General features: G+C 42.7%; 2 protein-coding genes across 2 annotated transcripts; one reads left to right on the top strand and one right to left on the bottom strand.

Moving 5' to 3' along the window:
* Positions 1–3,678: 3,678 nt before the first annotated feature.
* LOC133885461 (uncharacterized) lies at positions 3,679–4,910 on the bottom strand. Its single transcript, XM_062325180.1, has one exon. It carries the CDS (start codon positions 4,731–4,733, stop codon positions 3,975–3,977), a length of 759 nt encoding a protein of 252 aa, XP_062181164.1. The 5' UTR covers positions 4,734–4,910; the 3' UTR covers positions 3,679–3,974.
* Positions 4,911–5,768: 858 nt separating this feature from the next.
* Positions 5,769–12,958, top strand: LOC133885127 (uncharacterized). Its single transcript, XM_062324777.1, has 6 exons — positions 5,769–6,034; positions 6,107–6,232; positions 11,131–11,392; positions 11,487–11,686; positions 11,778–11,965; positions 12,269–12,958. The coding sequence occupies exons 2-6, from the start codon at positions 6,129–6,131 to the stop codon at positions 12,553–12,555; spliced, it is 1,041 nt and encodes a 346-aa protein (XP_062180761.1). The 5' UTR covers positions 5,769–6,034; positions 6,107–6,128; the 3' UTR covers positions 12,556–12,958.
* Positions 12,959–14,260: the final 1,302 nt, after the last annotated feature.

Genomic DNA, 14,260 nt, shown 5'->3' on the forward strand with positions numbered 1-14,260 from the left:
AGCCCCTGCGCTCATGTTCCACATATGGCATGAGTCCATGATGTGATGTGATGGCCTTGAAGATGACACCACCAAGGGTTCAACCCCAGGCGGGCACTCCTCCAGGTGGCATTTTTGTCATTGGGGTGGTATAGGACCACGTCCATGCCTGGCGCCAAGCTATTTTCCCTCTTGGACAATGGCCTAGGGTTCACCTCCGGTTCCCGAGGCATGAGCGTCTTTGTTGCCCCCCCATTGCATGGTCCGCCATGCAGACTTCATGTTCGGTGTCTGAATCCTCGGACTCCATCTCTATGTCCCATGCTCAGAGCACACCAGACTCATCCGGGTCATACTCCATGATGAAAACCTCACGACGGCCAGGGTCCTGAAAACGGATCTACATGGCCATCATAGATCCAGACATGGGTAGCCCAATCATGGTCTCAATACCTAAAGAGACACGAAAAATGTGTCTCTACTTGGCGTGCCAAATGTCGGGGATGATCCCTGACGATGAATCCGGGGTGTACTAGACGACATGTGCGTTGATCGGCATTGTTTTGTGGTGGGATTGGATGGACACAAGAACATGGAGATTTACCCAGGTTCAAGCTTCCCGTGGGATAATAGTCCTACATCATGTGTATTTTCTTATGGATTGGATGAACTTGTTCCAGAATGTCTCTCTTTACAAGTCGGATCCTACCCCTTTATATAATAAGGGAAAATGAGTACATACAAATGGACAGTCCCAAACTTTGTAGCAGACCTACTTCCGACGAAGTCAACTACTCCTAGATCATCATTACAGAAGGCATGCACGCCCAACCTGCCATGGTCCCCTGCAGGCCCTATCACGTTCGCCAAGTGCTGTCATAGGTCACTCTAACTTTACGTCTATCCATGACCATGCTCGCCGAAAGGAGGTAACTGGGAAAAAAAAACTTGATTGGACGACATTTAATGTGATTTAACTGGTTAGGTGAGTATCTACCCTGTGACCAGTAAGGATTGGTCGCAGGGTCTTCTCCTTTGACCAGGAGGCTGGTCGACTGAGCCCTGCCCTGGTTATGGGGTGAAGCCGTGGTCTCGAAGATATCAACTACCGGCTCACACTTGGTAGCATAGGCCCTGCACGATGGGGCACCTCCTTACATATTACACTGACAATTCCTCTTTTCAAAAATACATTTAATCTTATATTATTTGTCTTCTATATCTAGGCATCCATTACTTGTCTTTCATACATTCTAAAATACATTGAATCCCCTATTATTTGTCTATCATATCTAGACGTAAAATATTTACCTTGTACATTGCCCCTATATGTACTCAAAGTCAAAACGAACTGCCTAGTTATCCTCCTCCGAAACCTTCATCCTAATAACGGTATATGCAATGGAACCAGGCTAATGGTTAGAACCTTCCAACATAACACGATTGATACCAAGATTGTTGGCGCTCAATACGCTGGAAAGAGGGTGTTCATACCTAGCATTCCTTTGTCCCCCTCGGAGGACCTTTCACTTCCTTTCAGGTTAAAGAGAAAATAATTTTCAATCCGCCTAAGCTTTTTAACGACCATCAAGAAAGTGCATGAATAAACCATCCCTAATGTTGGTATTTACCTTCCTGAGCTGGTGTTCTTACATGGACAGCATGATGATGCGTTATCGAGGTGTGTGTCAAGGCAGACGACTTAGATTCTTGCTAAGCCAAATAAAGACATAGATCCCACAGGAAAGAGCATCAAGAATATTATGTACAGAGATATATTAGAGTGGTAAGACGTATTAGAGTTATACTAGATGTATTTTTTTCTTGTAATAGTTGTAGGCTTGCATAATAGAAGTCGCTTACTCTCCGTCTAGCGAAGGTGCCAGGGCAGGGCTTTTTTGTAGGCCCTCTTCCTCCCTTTTTCTCAATTTGGGAGAGAGGCAAAAGAGAAGTCCAGAGAGACCTCGACTCTTTCAGGGACAAATCACAACATTGTTCGAACGTTTGTCTCGGGGGGCGTTGACATGAGGCGTAGACATGATCATAAGATTAAAGGATGAGAATGAACAGCTTTACCAAGGCATTCCACTGTCTTTGCTGGAACTGCTCTTCTTCTTTTGTGTAAAGACTAGCAGGGGAAAGTAAGGTGTTTATTATTAAATTAAACTAGCATGTATTCTGCTTGTAGTATTTTGTTAAATACTTGTGAAGGATGACTTAAGCATTATCATATTTAGTTACTTGATTTATGTTAACTCAGAATATAACATGTTTCCATATAATTTAAAAATCGTAGTTATATAATTGCCAATGCGTGTCGCACGCGCAACTAACATCTACTCAATACTAAGGCAAGTACATTTGGCAGAATAAATAGAAGAGGTGATGTTAGCAATGTACAAGGAGACAACAGATGTGGCTACGTGACTGATCAGTATTAAATCTGTATTTGGCAAGGAAAATTGAGGGGTAGAATTCTTTCTCCAGGGAACCCAAAACATTGATTTTATTGTTGGAAAAAACAATCGAAGTTCTGGAGCATTGACCAGTCACATGCATATCAGATTATGCTAGGCGTAAGGTGGAATTTTTTCAATGGTATACATGATGTGAGTACGAGTTGTATTAATATTTAAAAAAACGAATATGCTAGGCGGAGCTAGAGCTCAGCACGATGCAAATGACACGCACGATGGTTAGATGGGAACGCCGGCGGCCGGCCATGCAGATGGGTCGTGGCCGAGCCGTGGGCGGGCTGATGCTCTGTTCGGCCTAGTAGCCTGTAGCGGCCCGGAGAGGCCTTATGCTTAAAAGCTGGAGGCTCTTTTGTTCTCTGATGTGTTGGCTTGCCGTGTTAGCTCTGAGTAGTGTCGTTGTCTCTATTTCTTTAGAAGGGAAAAATATATTCTACCGGTCTGATACGGTTGTCTAGTTCGCTCAGAGATCTAATAGCGCTTTGCGCTGTTGATGGTGGCTAAAAAAATTTAATAGTCTTCAATGGTCCTATCTCGTTGTTGGTGGACGTATCGACGATGACTCCTCCAATCCAGCTTGGTAGCGGTATTCGGGAAAACTTCGGGGTGCTGATAACTAGGACCTGTAAGTGTATTGCTATGTATTGTACTTTGTCTGCTACTGTTCCAATAAAGCTACTTGTTTTCTAAAAAAAAGATTGAAAAATGTGAGGAATTTCCTAAAAGAAGTCAAGTAGGAGTATACCTATATGCATGTTTATACATAGTTACATATTTGCGACATTTAAAATTGTCAGATAATACGTCAGATGAATAACCACTCCAAAAAAAATGTGAAGAAATTAAATTATTTGGCAAGGGAAATTGATGGGTAGAGTTCTTTGAAAAAAAATCGAAGTTCTTACTGGCCTAGCTTATGCTAAACAAGACGAATAAGTTTCATGTGACTAAACCCCACCTATTTACTTAAAAAGAGTAATATCTTACCTTTAAAAAAAGAGTGCGACGAAAACGAGGCAGTAGAAAATTCGAGATGAGTCCAATTTGCTAGAGAACCTTTAAGACAATATTTGTGCAATCCCCTTTATTCCGCTTTAACATCAAACATTGAAATAACATCAGATCCACACCATATACTATTAAATTTTACTAACTATGTTTTAGTCAAAACAGTAAGTCATTTATCATCTCTACGTGCAATCGCGGCTAAAAGTTCCAAAATTTCCCGTTGTAAAATTTTCAGGTAATATTAAGCACCGATGCAGACAAGAACATAACATAGCGAATCAGGTGATCACCACAGCAACAGAATAGCGGTTGCACATATATAAGCAAACCACGAATTCGCTACTTGAAGAACATACATAACTTAATGCATTGCAATCACCATTCTTTCACCATCACGCCACCGAGATCACGCGCCAGCACCGGCGAAATTCTTCTTCTGCAGCTCGACGTCGCCGGGCAGGACCATCGGCGATCTGGACCCTATTCAGAGAGGGATTTGTTGCCATTCCAGTGTCACTGAGTGCTGGGGCCTGAAGGCACACAGTCATAGCACGCAATGGAGCGCTTGCAGTGTGCAATGGCGCTCGCGATGCAATCCTGCGCCTGCAGCAGCGAGTCGTCGCGGCGCTCCCACTGCGGTGGCGGCGTGGCAGCCACGGAGATGCCCAGGCGCTCACACGCCTGCCTCAACTCGGTTTCGCATCGCGAGTTGCGAGCGGGCAGGACCGTCGTTTGGGGATGGAACGGCGGCGAGGGGTCCGGTCTGTCGCGCCCGACACTGCGGCGTGCGAGGGTCGCTATCTTTCCCAGGTACTTCCGCGCCGCCTCCTTTGGAGCCTGCCGCTCCTCGGCGGCGACTGCGCCCACGCTCGACTGCCGCGCGGCCTGCGCGCTGGCCTTGACAAGGCACCGGTTCGCCTCCGGCGCCAGAGCAGCACCGCCGCCGGCCGGATGCCCCGCGCGCGCTGCCTTCGGCTTCCTCAGCTTGCGGACGAGAGCGCGGAATCTTGCCGCCGTGCCAAGCTGCCGCAATGCCTCCGACGCCGCGTCCCCACGGTGACCAGCTTCCACGGTGGGCACCAGCTCCTCACCGTCGATGGTGTATTCAAGCTCCATCCCCTTAGCATCGTTCTCCTTACCCTTTTCATCTTCTCCGTCGTTGATCCCCGCGCTCAGGTGGCCGGTCAGAGCGAGCTCGAGCTCAAAGAACGACGCCTCGTCGTCGTCGACATCTCCCACTCCCTGTAGCGCTAGCGCTTCGGTGGCCGCCATGCCGTTTGGGCTTCGGCCCCGCTGTGCCACTGGCCGGTCAACAGGTTGTGGTCTGGTCAGTTTCTACTTTTCTACGGCCAGCATTTTGGACTGGGCTGGATGCAAGAGTGGAAAAACGTACGAGTCCGTTTGACCGTTGACAAGTAATTTTGTCCAAAGTGGAGATGCGCTGGCATGAGCAACAATTCATAATTCTACTCTATAAAAAGAATAAAAATTGTAGATAGAATTAATTTCCTTTCACCATTTCTGGAGTGTGCAATAAGTAGTAGGACTCAGAGACATGTGTATAGTGATAAATCTTAATTTTTTCCCGATTAATTAGATGATTCCAGAAAGAAAAAACGGTCACAGGTGTGTTTGATTATCTATATCAGAAGTATGTCTATACGTATATTTTTGTGGAAAAAATCATTTATTTTCTTGTATGTACTGTTCCTCTATGTATTTGTGAATGTAATTATAGAGCTGAAGCCTGATTCGGTGAATACGTCCGAATCGAGCTTCTCTCTAGATTCTAGTCTTATGGATATATTGCATCTGCTATAATATTACAAACAGTTTGACTGTTAGTCTCAAGTACAGAATCATTACATCCGTCTATATAAACAACTAAACACATTTATATGATCATTACATCCACATATACAAGATTATTATATCTGTCAATACAGACAATTAAACACTCTTGTTTTCGAAGTCATTGTATCCGCTCAGTCTGCTTTTATTTATTTAAAATATATATTATAATTCTAAAATAATTCACATAGAAAACCAAATACACGCTACAATTCCAATATCTTTGAGCCTAACCTGAGAGGCAGAGGCCTAGCCCACCAAAACAAAAGAGGATACAGAGTCACCGATTTCACTTAAACTGAAAAATATTACATAGTTAATTGAAAAATGTTATCAAACTAATTAGAAAATATTAAATTAGTTACAAAATTATAAAATAATAAATAACTAACTGAAAAATACTAAACTTTAATAAAGTTGAGATTTAACCACGTCGGTCAAATTGGGCGACTAGTGGGAAAAAGTCAGAGATCCTGATCCCTTCCACCACTCCGCCGACCCGCTCGCTCCGTCCCCTCCCACCGTCTTCTCATTCCACGATCCGCGCCGGCCTTCCCCAACTCAAGCGGTCCCTAGCGCCGGCGACCGGCTCTGCCCCACGCCGGGCCGCCGCCGTCCTTCGCCGTTTCTTCTCCACCGAAGCTCTCCGCAACCGACGATTTTCTGCCCTTGCTTCCTCCTCCGGTCGCCCCCTAAGCGGAGATCCGGACCGCTGTTTCTTGGTAAGCTTTAATTTGCTTGACTTTTCTTCTCTAGTTCCAGAGTAGTGTCCCTGATTTCATTGGGGTTCGCAGGACCCAGCTCGCGTCCGCCGCGATGGGTGGGAGCGTCTGGGTGGTTCGCTTGGCTTCGCTTCTCGCGCTCGGGTTGGTGCTGGGCTCCGTCGAGGCCAGCCTCGGGGACGTTGATCCGCAGTACAGGTGAGGCGCATCTCTGTCTAGTTAGTGATTTGTCTCCTGCAGTGGTAAATCTCATAGATTGTCTAAGACGTTAAACGAATCCAGCTTGATCTAGGTCTTTGTTGGAGGATTAGGCTGTGGGGTTCCAGTAGCAAAAAGAGAAAGTGGTCATGGTCGAAATGTTGTCCATCGTTAGCTCTGGTAGTTTGTAGGTCCTGGACGGGACAAAGCGCTGTTGATCCTCTTACTGTGTAAAGATGTGTTGCTGGTTCAACTGTGATTGATGGCTGATCCTATGCTACCTAGTTGGCTACAAATCCGAATAGTTCCTCTTTTTTTTTTTTCGTCTAGATTAGTTGATGTTTTGGTAGCCATGCACTGGAATTTGTGTTGGATAGTTAGTGTGTAATTTAACATGTTGAAACAATTTTCATTGTCAAAGATAGTAACGCATTCAACTTGAACAAGACAGTTCTTAATTAGATCACAGTTCCAAAGCACAACAGATGAGCATATTTTTTGAAGATTCATTTAATTAAGTAACTTGCTTTGTATGAGGAGAGATGTAAAACATTAGACCATCTCCAACAGCTACCTTAAATTTTCATCCTCAAAATACTATTACAGTATCCCCTATCACTATTACAGCATCCCCTATTTTTAACACTGTAGCAGTACTGTATCACTGGATAGATGATCTGTTGGAGATGGATTTCTAGTGCTACAGTAGACCGCAAAGTACTGTAGCACTGGAATTTGTAAGTTTGAAGACTCTGTTGGAGATGGCCTTAGGAGATGAGCTCAACTGGAAAAGGATCAACTGCTAGGCATTGTAACAGCGAGCAGGTCCAATCTGCACAGCTAGTAAACAGTACAACACTCCCTTAGGAAGCTTGTGCTAAATGATATCTTATTTAGAGGTGGTGACAGATAGAAGTTAGTCATGTTTACACACATCGTATTTACTTTGTTTTGGTCCCTTGTCCCTTGGCTAAATATTGGACTAGTCATTCCTATCTTATTCTATCATTTAGAAGCTAAAAGTCACTAAGTGGCATGATGCGGATATGTGGTCTCAAACTGTGAATTGCACAGGGTTCGTCTGGCTAAAAGCTGATATGAACTCAGTTAAAAGTGATAGTACATTGGTATGCCTGTAAAGGGGTTAATGTCGCATTTAGTTTTTGCAATTTCCCTCCTTTGGGTATCTTCAGAGGTACTAATACTAGATAAGTATTAAGTATTTCGATATGGTGGTATGTTAGGGAGTTTTTAAAATCTTTCAGAAAAGACAAAATCAATCTAACCTTTTGAATGGGATTAATAGCAAAGTTAATCCCTGTTAGGTCACACTTAATACAATGATGTTAGAGCGTCTCCAACAATATAGCTAGTTGCTACTCCCGCTGATTGCAAATGTTTGTTGTTTTAGACTTGTGCACAAAGAAAGTAGATCAAATGACCTTGGTGCCCTTCATTTATACTGCATTGGGAAAGATGACTCATTCATTTGTGAGAGTGCTAGCATTTATTAAGCAAGGGCAAGGAAGGAAGAAAAGGGTAAAAGATGCATAGAAGTTCTAGGATGACTTACATTTAGAGAAGAGTTGAGAAGGCTAAAACAACCTACATTTGCAATCGGAGGGAGTATCTGTTATTTCTTCTACGTCATCTATAGATAGTGCAAAAAGCTTACCTCTTCAATGGTTGGTCTATAGCACAATTAAAGTTTTAATTAGTCCATCCACCCATGTTCTCTCGCAGCCAATCACCATGTACCTTTTGTCTTGTATTTAATGCCTCATGCGTTATAGTCTATATACAAATTAAGATTGCTAGCTTTTCTCTCTCTTCTTCAACTCTCTCCTCCACCTAGACAAAAATCTAATGTAGACAACGTTATAGCTAGCTGACATGTATTGTTGGAGACACTCTTATAGATAATAGTTGTTGTTCAGAAAAAATATTTAACCTACCATTCTGGCACCTCAAGGTGCGCCAACTACGTCATTTGAGTCATTTGTACCCGCACGAAGCCCTATAAATAGCCCAGTGTTCTCCTAGGGATAGAGATCCGTGCACTACTTTACGTTTCTAGTCCCCAAACCTTCACCACTTATTGCCACTTCGTCCCAGGCTATGTTACCCGGACACCCGTGTCCAAAATTTTTTGCCGAGTCGGACATTTGCGTATCCGTGTCGTATTCCGACACCCGTGTCGGATTCCAAGTGGTATTTGGCGTGTCCCAAATTTTTTTGCCGAATCGGACGCCCCGACACGAGTCAGACTCCGACACCGCACCCGTGTCCATGTAACACAGGTCCCAGGGGCTTAAACAGTCCAGCCATTTGCAGTTACGACGTAGGGTAATGTTTTCCACATTTGTTTGATTGTGAAATTTGTAAAATAATCAACTCGTTGTTGCAGCATCTGACATTCATCCATTGTGTTTGATTTGTGCCATCCTGTGACAATGCTAAGTTCTGAATTGACTGAGCTGGACCTTAGTTATGAGTTGTATTTTGTGTTGGTGGCACACTAGCCTTTGTGCATTTGTGGCTGCTTGCTTACCAGTATCGCTTCCAAATATACCTGTCTAACTACGGCCTCTTTTATGAAAGGGTGCATCTGCCATTTCCATCCTAATGCATTGTTTTTTTTTACCAGAGTAGCACTTCCCGGAGCATTGATGTTTCACAGTGGGACAGAAGTGAATAACATGCTTTGCGTAGTGTTTCTTGATATCCTTAGTATTTCATAACATAGAGTGAAGTTTTCCTAGTGATTTGTCTTTCATGCTGTGGATGTTGGACATATGTTATGTTCGAACTTCGAACCACAACTTATAGTTATACATACTATTCCTAGTTGTAGGATGAATTTAACTTAGTGAGTACTATAGTATGTATTTTCACATTTGATTGTTTATGTAAATTTGTAAAATGCCAAATCATTCTAGCTGCAGCTGATGCTGATGTGGATACGTAATGGTAGCATTAGGTTCTATTTTTTTTTTCTTTTCCTTCTTAGGCTCTTGCTTGCTGCCATATTGACCTTTTTTTGTTATAATGGATATCGAATGCCCATGTTATCTAATATCATTATTTGCATAAATAGATCTATTTCTAAAAGTAGTTTAGTAACATTTAAAGCATCATACTGCATAAGTGTTGGGAGGTGGTGTTAGAGCCTAGGTGCCATAGGAAGTACTTGCGGCTCACAAGAGTGGTACACTTGTAACCTTTGGGAAAAGAGGACGAGACAGAGTGCAGTAGATGTGGAGCTTGCAGAAACCTTTACTGTTCAATCAGAGATAATGTAGAATTAGGTCTTTTAATAGAGCTGGCCCTGACAATAGTCTAAACCAAAACAACTAACCAACAACCAAATCAAAAGACCACTGATAATTAGGATAGAAGTCTCTCATCCGGCCCTTCACGGCGCTGGTTCTGGTGATCGCAACTGTTACTTTGTGGCTTGTGTGCACTCTCTGCAACAGTAGGGATTTCCTCAGAACAGGTAGCATGGCGGCCACTATTTTACCGCTTGCTACTGGTAGGAACATTGATTAACATGCTGTTTGGTTGTGCCATTAAGGAAGGATGAGTTATAATTTGCAAATCTGAACAATTTCGTTTGTAAGGAGTAAATATGCCACCAATAGTAATTATTCTTCCTTGTGTTACTCTTACTCTCAATTATTAGATATGTCTTTCACACTTCTAGTAGTTAATTTATCTAAATTAGACCTACAGCAGATTTTTTTTTTTGTTCTGAAATATATCATGCATTGGTTTTAGATGAATAAAGCAATTCATGTTATGCTGGCTTTGAAGTTCAGTCCATGCGTTTGCTGAGCTTATACATAGTTAAAGCAGCCTAACTAGGCCATTTCCCGATGTAAGGGCATTAGGCCAATGTTATGTTCCCAGAATTTCCAAGTTTCATCTTTGGGTAGATAGATGCCATTTTTGAGGAGCAGGTGTATACTTTCAGAGTTTCAGGCCTTTTTATCACTATGGTGAGATATTCTTAAGGAACTATTTTAATCCCTATTGTCTTTCAGGGAGACTTACCTATTTGCATATTTGTAGTACTTATTTCTTCTAGGCTCCCTTGTCCCTTCGTTTTGCACATGCTACTACCAGTAACACTCATGGACATCGGAAGCAATTTTAGTTTTTTTTTTCACAATATTTGATTTCATGAAACCATAGTTGTCATCGCGTCGGTATAGCGACGCCATATCGTCGCCATATCGGCATGGCGGTTTTCTGGCTCTCACCACATTGATGACACGCTGCGAGCCACCACACCTGCGCCGTCCGCCGTCGCCCCTACGTTGTCCGCCTGCTGCCCAGCGAGATCTCGTCGGTCGCTCCTGTGGCCTGGCCGTCGCTTCCTGTCTGAATCTCCGCCTTGCCGTCTCCTGTCCAGATCTCCTTCGCCTCTCGTCTCCCATCTGCCCCCGCTGCTGATCCGGCTGCTCGCCCGTTTGTTGGGCCAGCTTAGTGGGCTGGGCAGGCTAACATCCCAGTGCCTTCACCTTTTCCTTGTTTCTCTTTTGTCCTTTCTTTTCTTTTACTTATAATATATTATTGCATATCTATCCTATACTATGATGTGTGTATTCCGCCACATCGATGTGTGTATGATGTCGCCATGCCGAGCGCTGTAAAGGTGTGAAGGTGATAGGTCGTCGTGCCTCGCCACATCGCTGTAACAGCTATGCATGAAACACTAGCTGAATACACCGTGTTTGTTTGGCTTCCTATATGCAATATGCACTGAAATGTCACTATTTCTCCATCCTAGTTGATGTCCTGCTGACATTAGTACCCTGTATTGTGATAAATTACCACTAGCTACTACTCTTCAGGAGTTTTAAATAATCTTAGTTCTGCTGATCAACCTGCAGAATCTGCGTGGAGGAGTGCCAAGCTACAGGGATTATTGGGGAGAATATCATGAGCCATTGCCATTCCTCAGAGAATGACACATCTGCTGAAGGTTCTTGGTACACCCAGGAGTCAATTTACATGCAGTGGAAGCAACTGAACTGTAGGACAGACTGCCGCTACTTCTGCATGATGCAGAGAGAAGGGGAACGACAATCACTTGGTCTGGCCCCTGTTAAATATCATGGAAAATGGCCATTTTTACGTGTTTTTGTCTTCCAGGTATGTTTTGTGCTGCAATGTTCCTGACTGAAACTACTATTTTTCTTCATTAGTTCTTGACGACATCTAAAATATGTTTGTCATCTTTTGTCAGGAACCCCTTTCAGCTGCACTATCTGCTGTCAACCTATTTATGCACTTCACTGGCTGGCTTTCATTTTTCCTTCTGGTGAATTACAAATTGCCTCTTAGACCGCAGACCAAGAGAACATACTACGAATATACTAGCTTATGGCATATCTATGCAATCTTATCAATGAATGCATGGTTCTGGAGCTCTATATTCCATACTAGGTATGAAGTTGCTAAAAGCCTTTGATTTGTTCTAAAGCTTGGAGATGCTACCGTAATTTGTGATATCTGATTCATCGTCTTTATTCTACAGGGATATCGACTTGACTGAGAAATTGGACTACTCTTCAGCTGTGGCCCTACTTGGCTACTCCTTAATCCTTGCATTGCTAAGGACTTTCAATGTCAAAGATGAGGCTACCAGGGTGATGTTTGCCGCCCCTATTTTGGCATTTGTTACAACTCACATCTTGTATCTTAACTTCTACGAGCTTGACTATGGTAAAGTTGCTTTCACTTTATATACAAGATCAATCTTATAAAGCAATTGCATATTTTACCAGGTTTAGCGATCTGCTGCTGGCCTGCTGCACATTTTACCATGTCTTCTGTATTTGCAACCACCATGTATCCTCCTTTATCTGCATTTTTATATTTGTCACCAATAGCCATCAATAAATATTGTCACTAGTGAACTAGTAATGGGGTTATTCTGTTTTGGTTCACATAAACTTGTCTTTGTTGCATTTGTAAAGCATATTTAGGTATGCTGATTCTGTGTTTATCTGACGGATCTTTTGTCAGGATGGAACATGAAAGTTTGTGTGGTGATGGCTGTGGTTCAACTCCTGACATGGGCAATTTGGGCCGGTGTATCACGACATCCATCACGATTCAAGCTCTGGATAGTTGTTTTTGGAGGAGCGCTAGCTATGCTTCTTGAAGTCTACGATTTTCCTCCATACAAAGGCTATGCTGATGCCCATTCACTGTGGCATGCGAGCACCATTCCTCTCACATATCTCTGGTGGAGCTTCATTAAGGATGATGCCGAATTCCGTACATCAACTCTTATCAAGAAAGGAAAGTAAGCGAAGGGCCATAGATTGTTAACATAGGATCTCAGAAATCAGATGCGATGGTCTACTCAAGGAACAGTCGGGCACTCGTGTTACCTGACATCACGAAACCTCAGTATATTCTGCCCCTTGATGCTCCTGTCATCAATCACATAAGTCATTCATCTTTATGCACTCGCGATTTTGGTCCACAAACTCATCTTCTTTTGGGCACATCTTTCCTTCTGATTCTTCTTTTGCTTGATCTGAGCGACTATTCTGTTACTGAAACGACGCCATATCTTTTTGATACTGGTGAGAAACGGTTCTCCCAGCTTCTAAGTTTTTGTCATCGAACATTGTTCGTTTGTTTCCTATGATGTGCAACCTTTGTATGATCCTGAAGCGCCATTTATTCGAACTTGTGAACTTTCTTCTGCTCTCTTCATGAATTCCCACGTTATAAAGATTATAGTTACATGCCTGAGGTTTGAAACGAAATGGTACAGTGATTGACATAAAGGGAAGCTTGGATGCATCATATGCCAACATCACCCAGAAGCACTTCAGATCCTGCTCCAACCTCCTCGATTTGATAACTCTAGTGACGGACGATTTGGTCCCTTTCAGTTGGATCTTACAAAAAGGAATGGGGACATCCTGCCATGCGCACTTGGAGCCTGTCTGCTCGGAGGCAGAAATGGGGAATAGTGGACAAGAAAGTTTTGCAACTAGCAAGGTGGTGAGTGACGTACGTCATTGAGGCCTCGTGGAAACTTTTCCCCGATTTCGAGGAGAGTTGAACCATTTCCTACGAGTCTCCTACAAAATACTCTCAAATTTCTTTGGAAAGCAGAAATCGGAACCAAGGTGCTCCTAGTGTGCACTACAGCAGTGGTGAATTTCTTCAGTACATTAGGGGGGTCCATATCCAAGTGAAAGGTGATAACTTCAGAGATATAGACTCGATTTTCTTCCAAATACTCTCCGGTTATAAAAACATTGAATTGGATAATCTTCAATCAAACTTTTAAAATTTTGATTAACAATAGCTTTCAAAATATTTAGTTCAGATACATTAAAATCATATGCGTATTTTTTTTTTGAAAAATGCTTTCATTATATCACAAATTTATTGGAATTTATAAATATATCCTAATGAAAGTAGTGGTCAAAGCTATGAATAGAAGAATTTAGCTTATCCAAAATATTATGTATTTATGACAAGAGGGAATACTAGATTAGCCTCTTGATTCAGTGAAAGGTGGTAATCCGGAGATCGAGCGAGTCCAATTGCCATCGTCTTCTAGCAGATTGCTTGGTGCTAATCACATTTATAAAACAGAAACGCCATTGTCCCTGTCAGCAGTCATCGCTTTCCTGAGGAAAGCCAGCGCCTGTCATTCTGGCTCAGAAGAGCAATCCTTTGCTGTGGCTTTGTTTTTCTTTTTCTCAAACAATAGACAACTCTAAGTCGCAAACCTGAAGGGAAATATAAAGTACTAGAAGAGATATACATGTCCTTGTTTTTCTTTGAAAAGCATCTGCCCATTTCAACCAGCAACCAATTCACACAAAACTCTTTAGACGTATGTAGATATTTTGGTACCTTGAATTTAGATCTTTTGCAAGAATGTGAACAACTGTTTATGACAATAATTATCTTGAGAGTTACCGAGCGGAAGAGATCACGAGGTCAAACAAATATACAATGATAGCATATTATTACCAACTTAGA

This window comes from Phragmites australis, chromosome 11 (assembly GCF_958298935.1).
Source record: "Phragmites australis chromosome 11, lpPhrAust1.1, whole genome shotgun sequence".
Taxonomy (NCBI): domain Eukaryota; kingdom Viridiplantae; phylum Streptophyta; class Magnoliopsida; order Poales; family Poaceae; genus Phragmites; species Phragmites australis.

Excerpts from the sequence above, each read along its gene's own strand:
- LOC133885461 (XM_062325180.1), bottom strand. The coding sequence starts at position 4,733 with ATGGCGGCCACCGAAGCGCTAGCGCTACAGGGAGTGGGAGATGTCGAC.
- LOC133885127 (XM_062324777.1), top strand. The coding sequence starts at position 6,129 with ATGGGTGGGAGCGTCTGGGTGGTTCGCTTGGCTTCGCTTCTCGCGCTC. Across the intron at positions 11,393-11,486 it reads TACGTGTTTTTGTCTTCCAG|GAACCCCTTTCAGCTGCACT; the intron begins GTATGTTTTGTG and ends ATCTTTTGTCAG. Across the intron at positions 11,687-11,777 it reads AGCTCTATATTCCATACTAG|GGATATCGACTTGACTGAGA; the intron begins GTATGAAGTTGC and ends TTTATTCTACAG.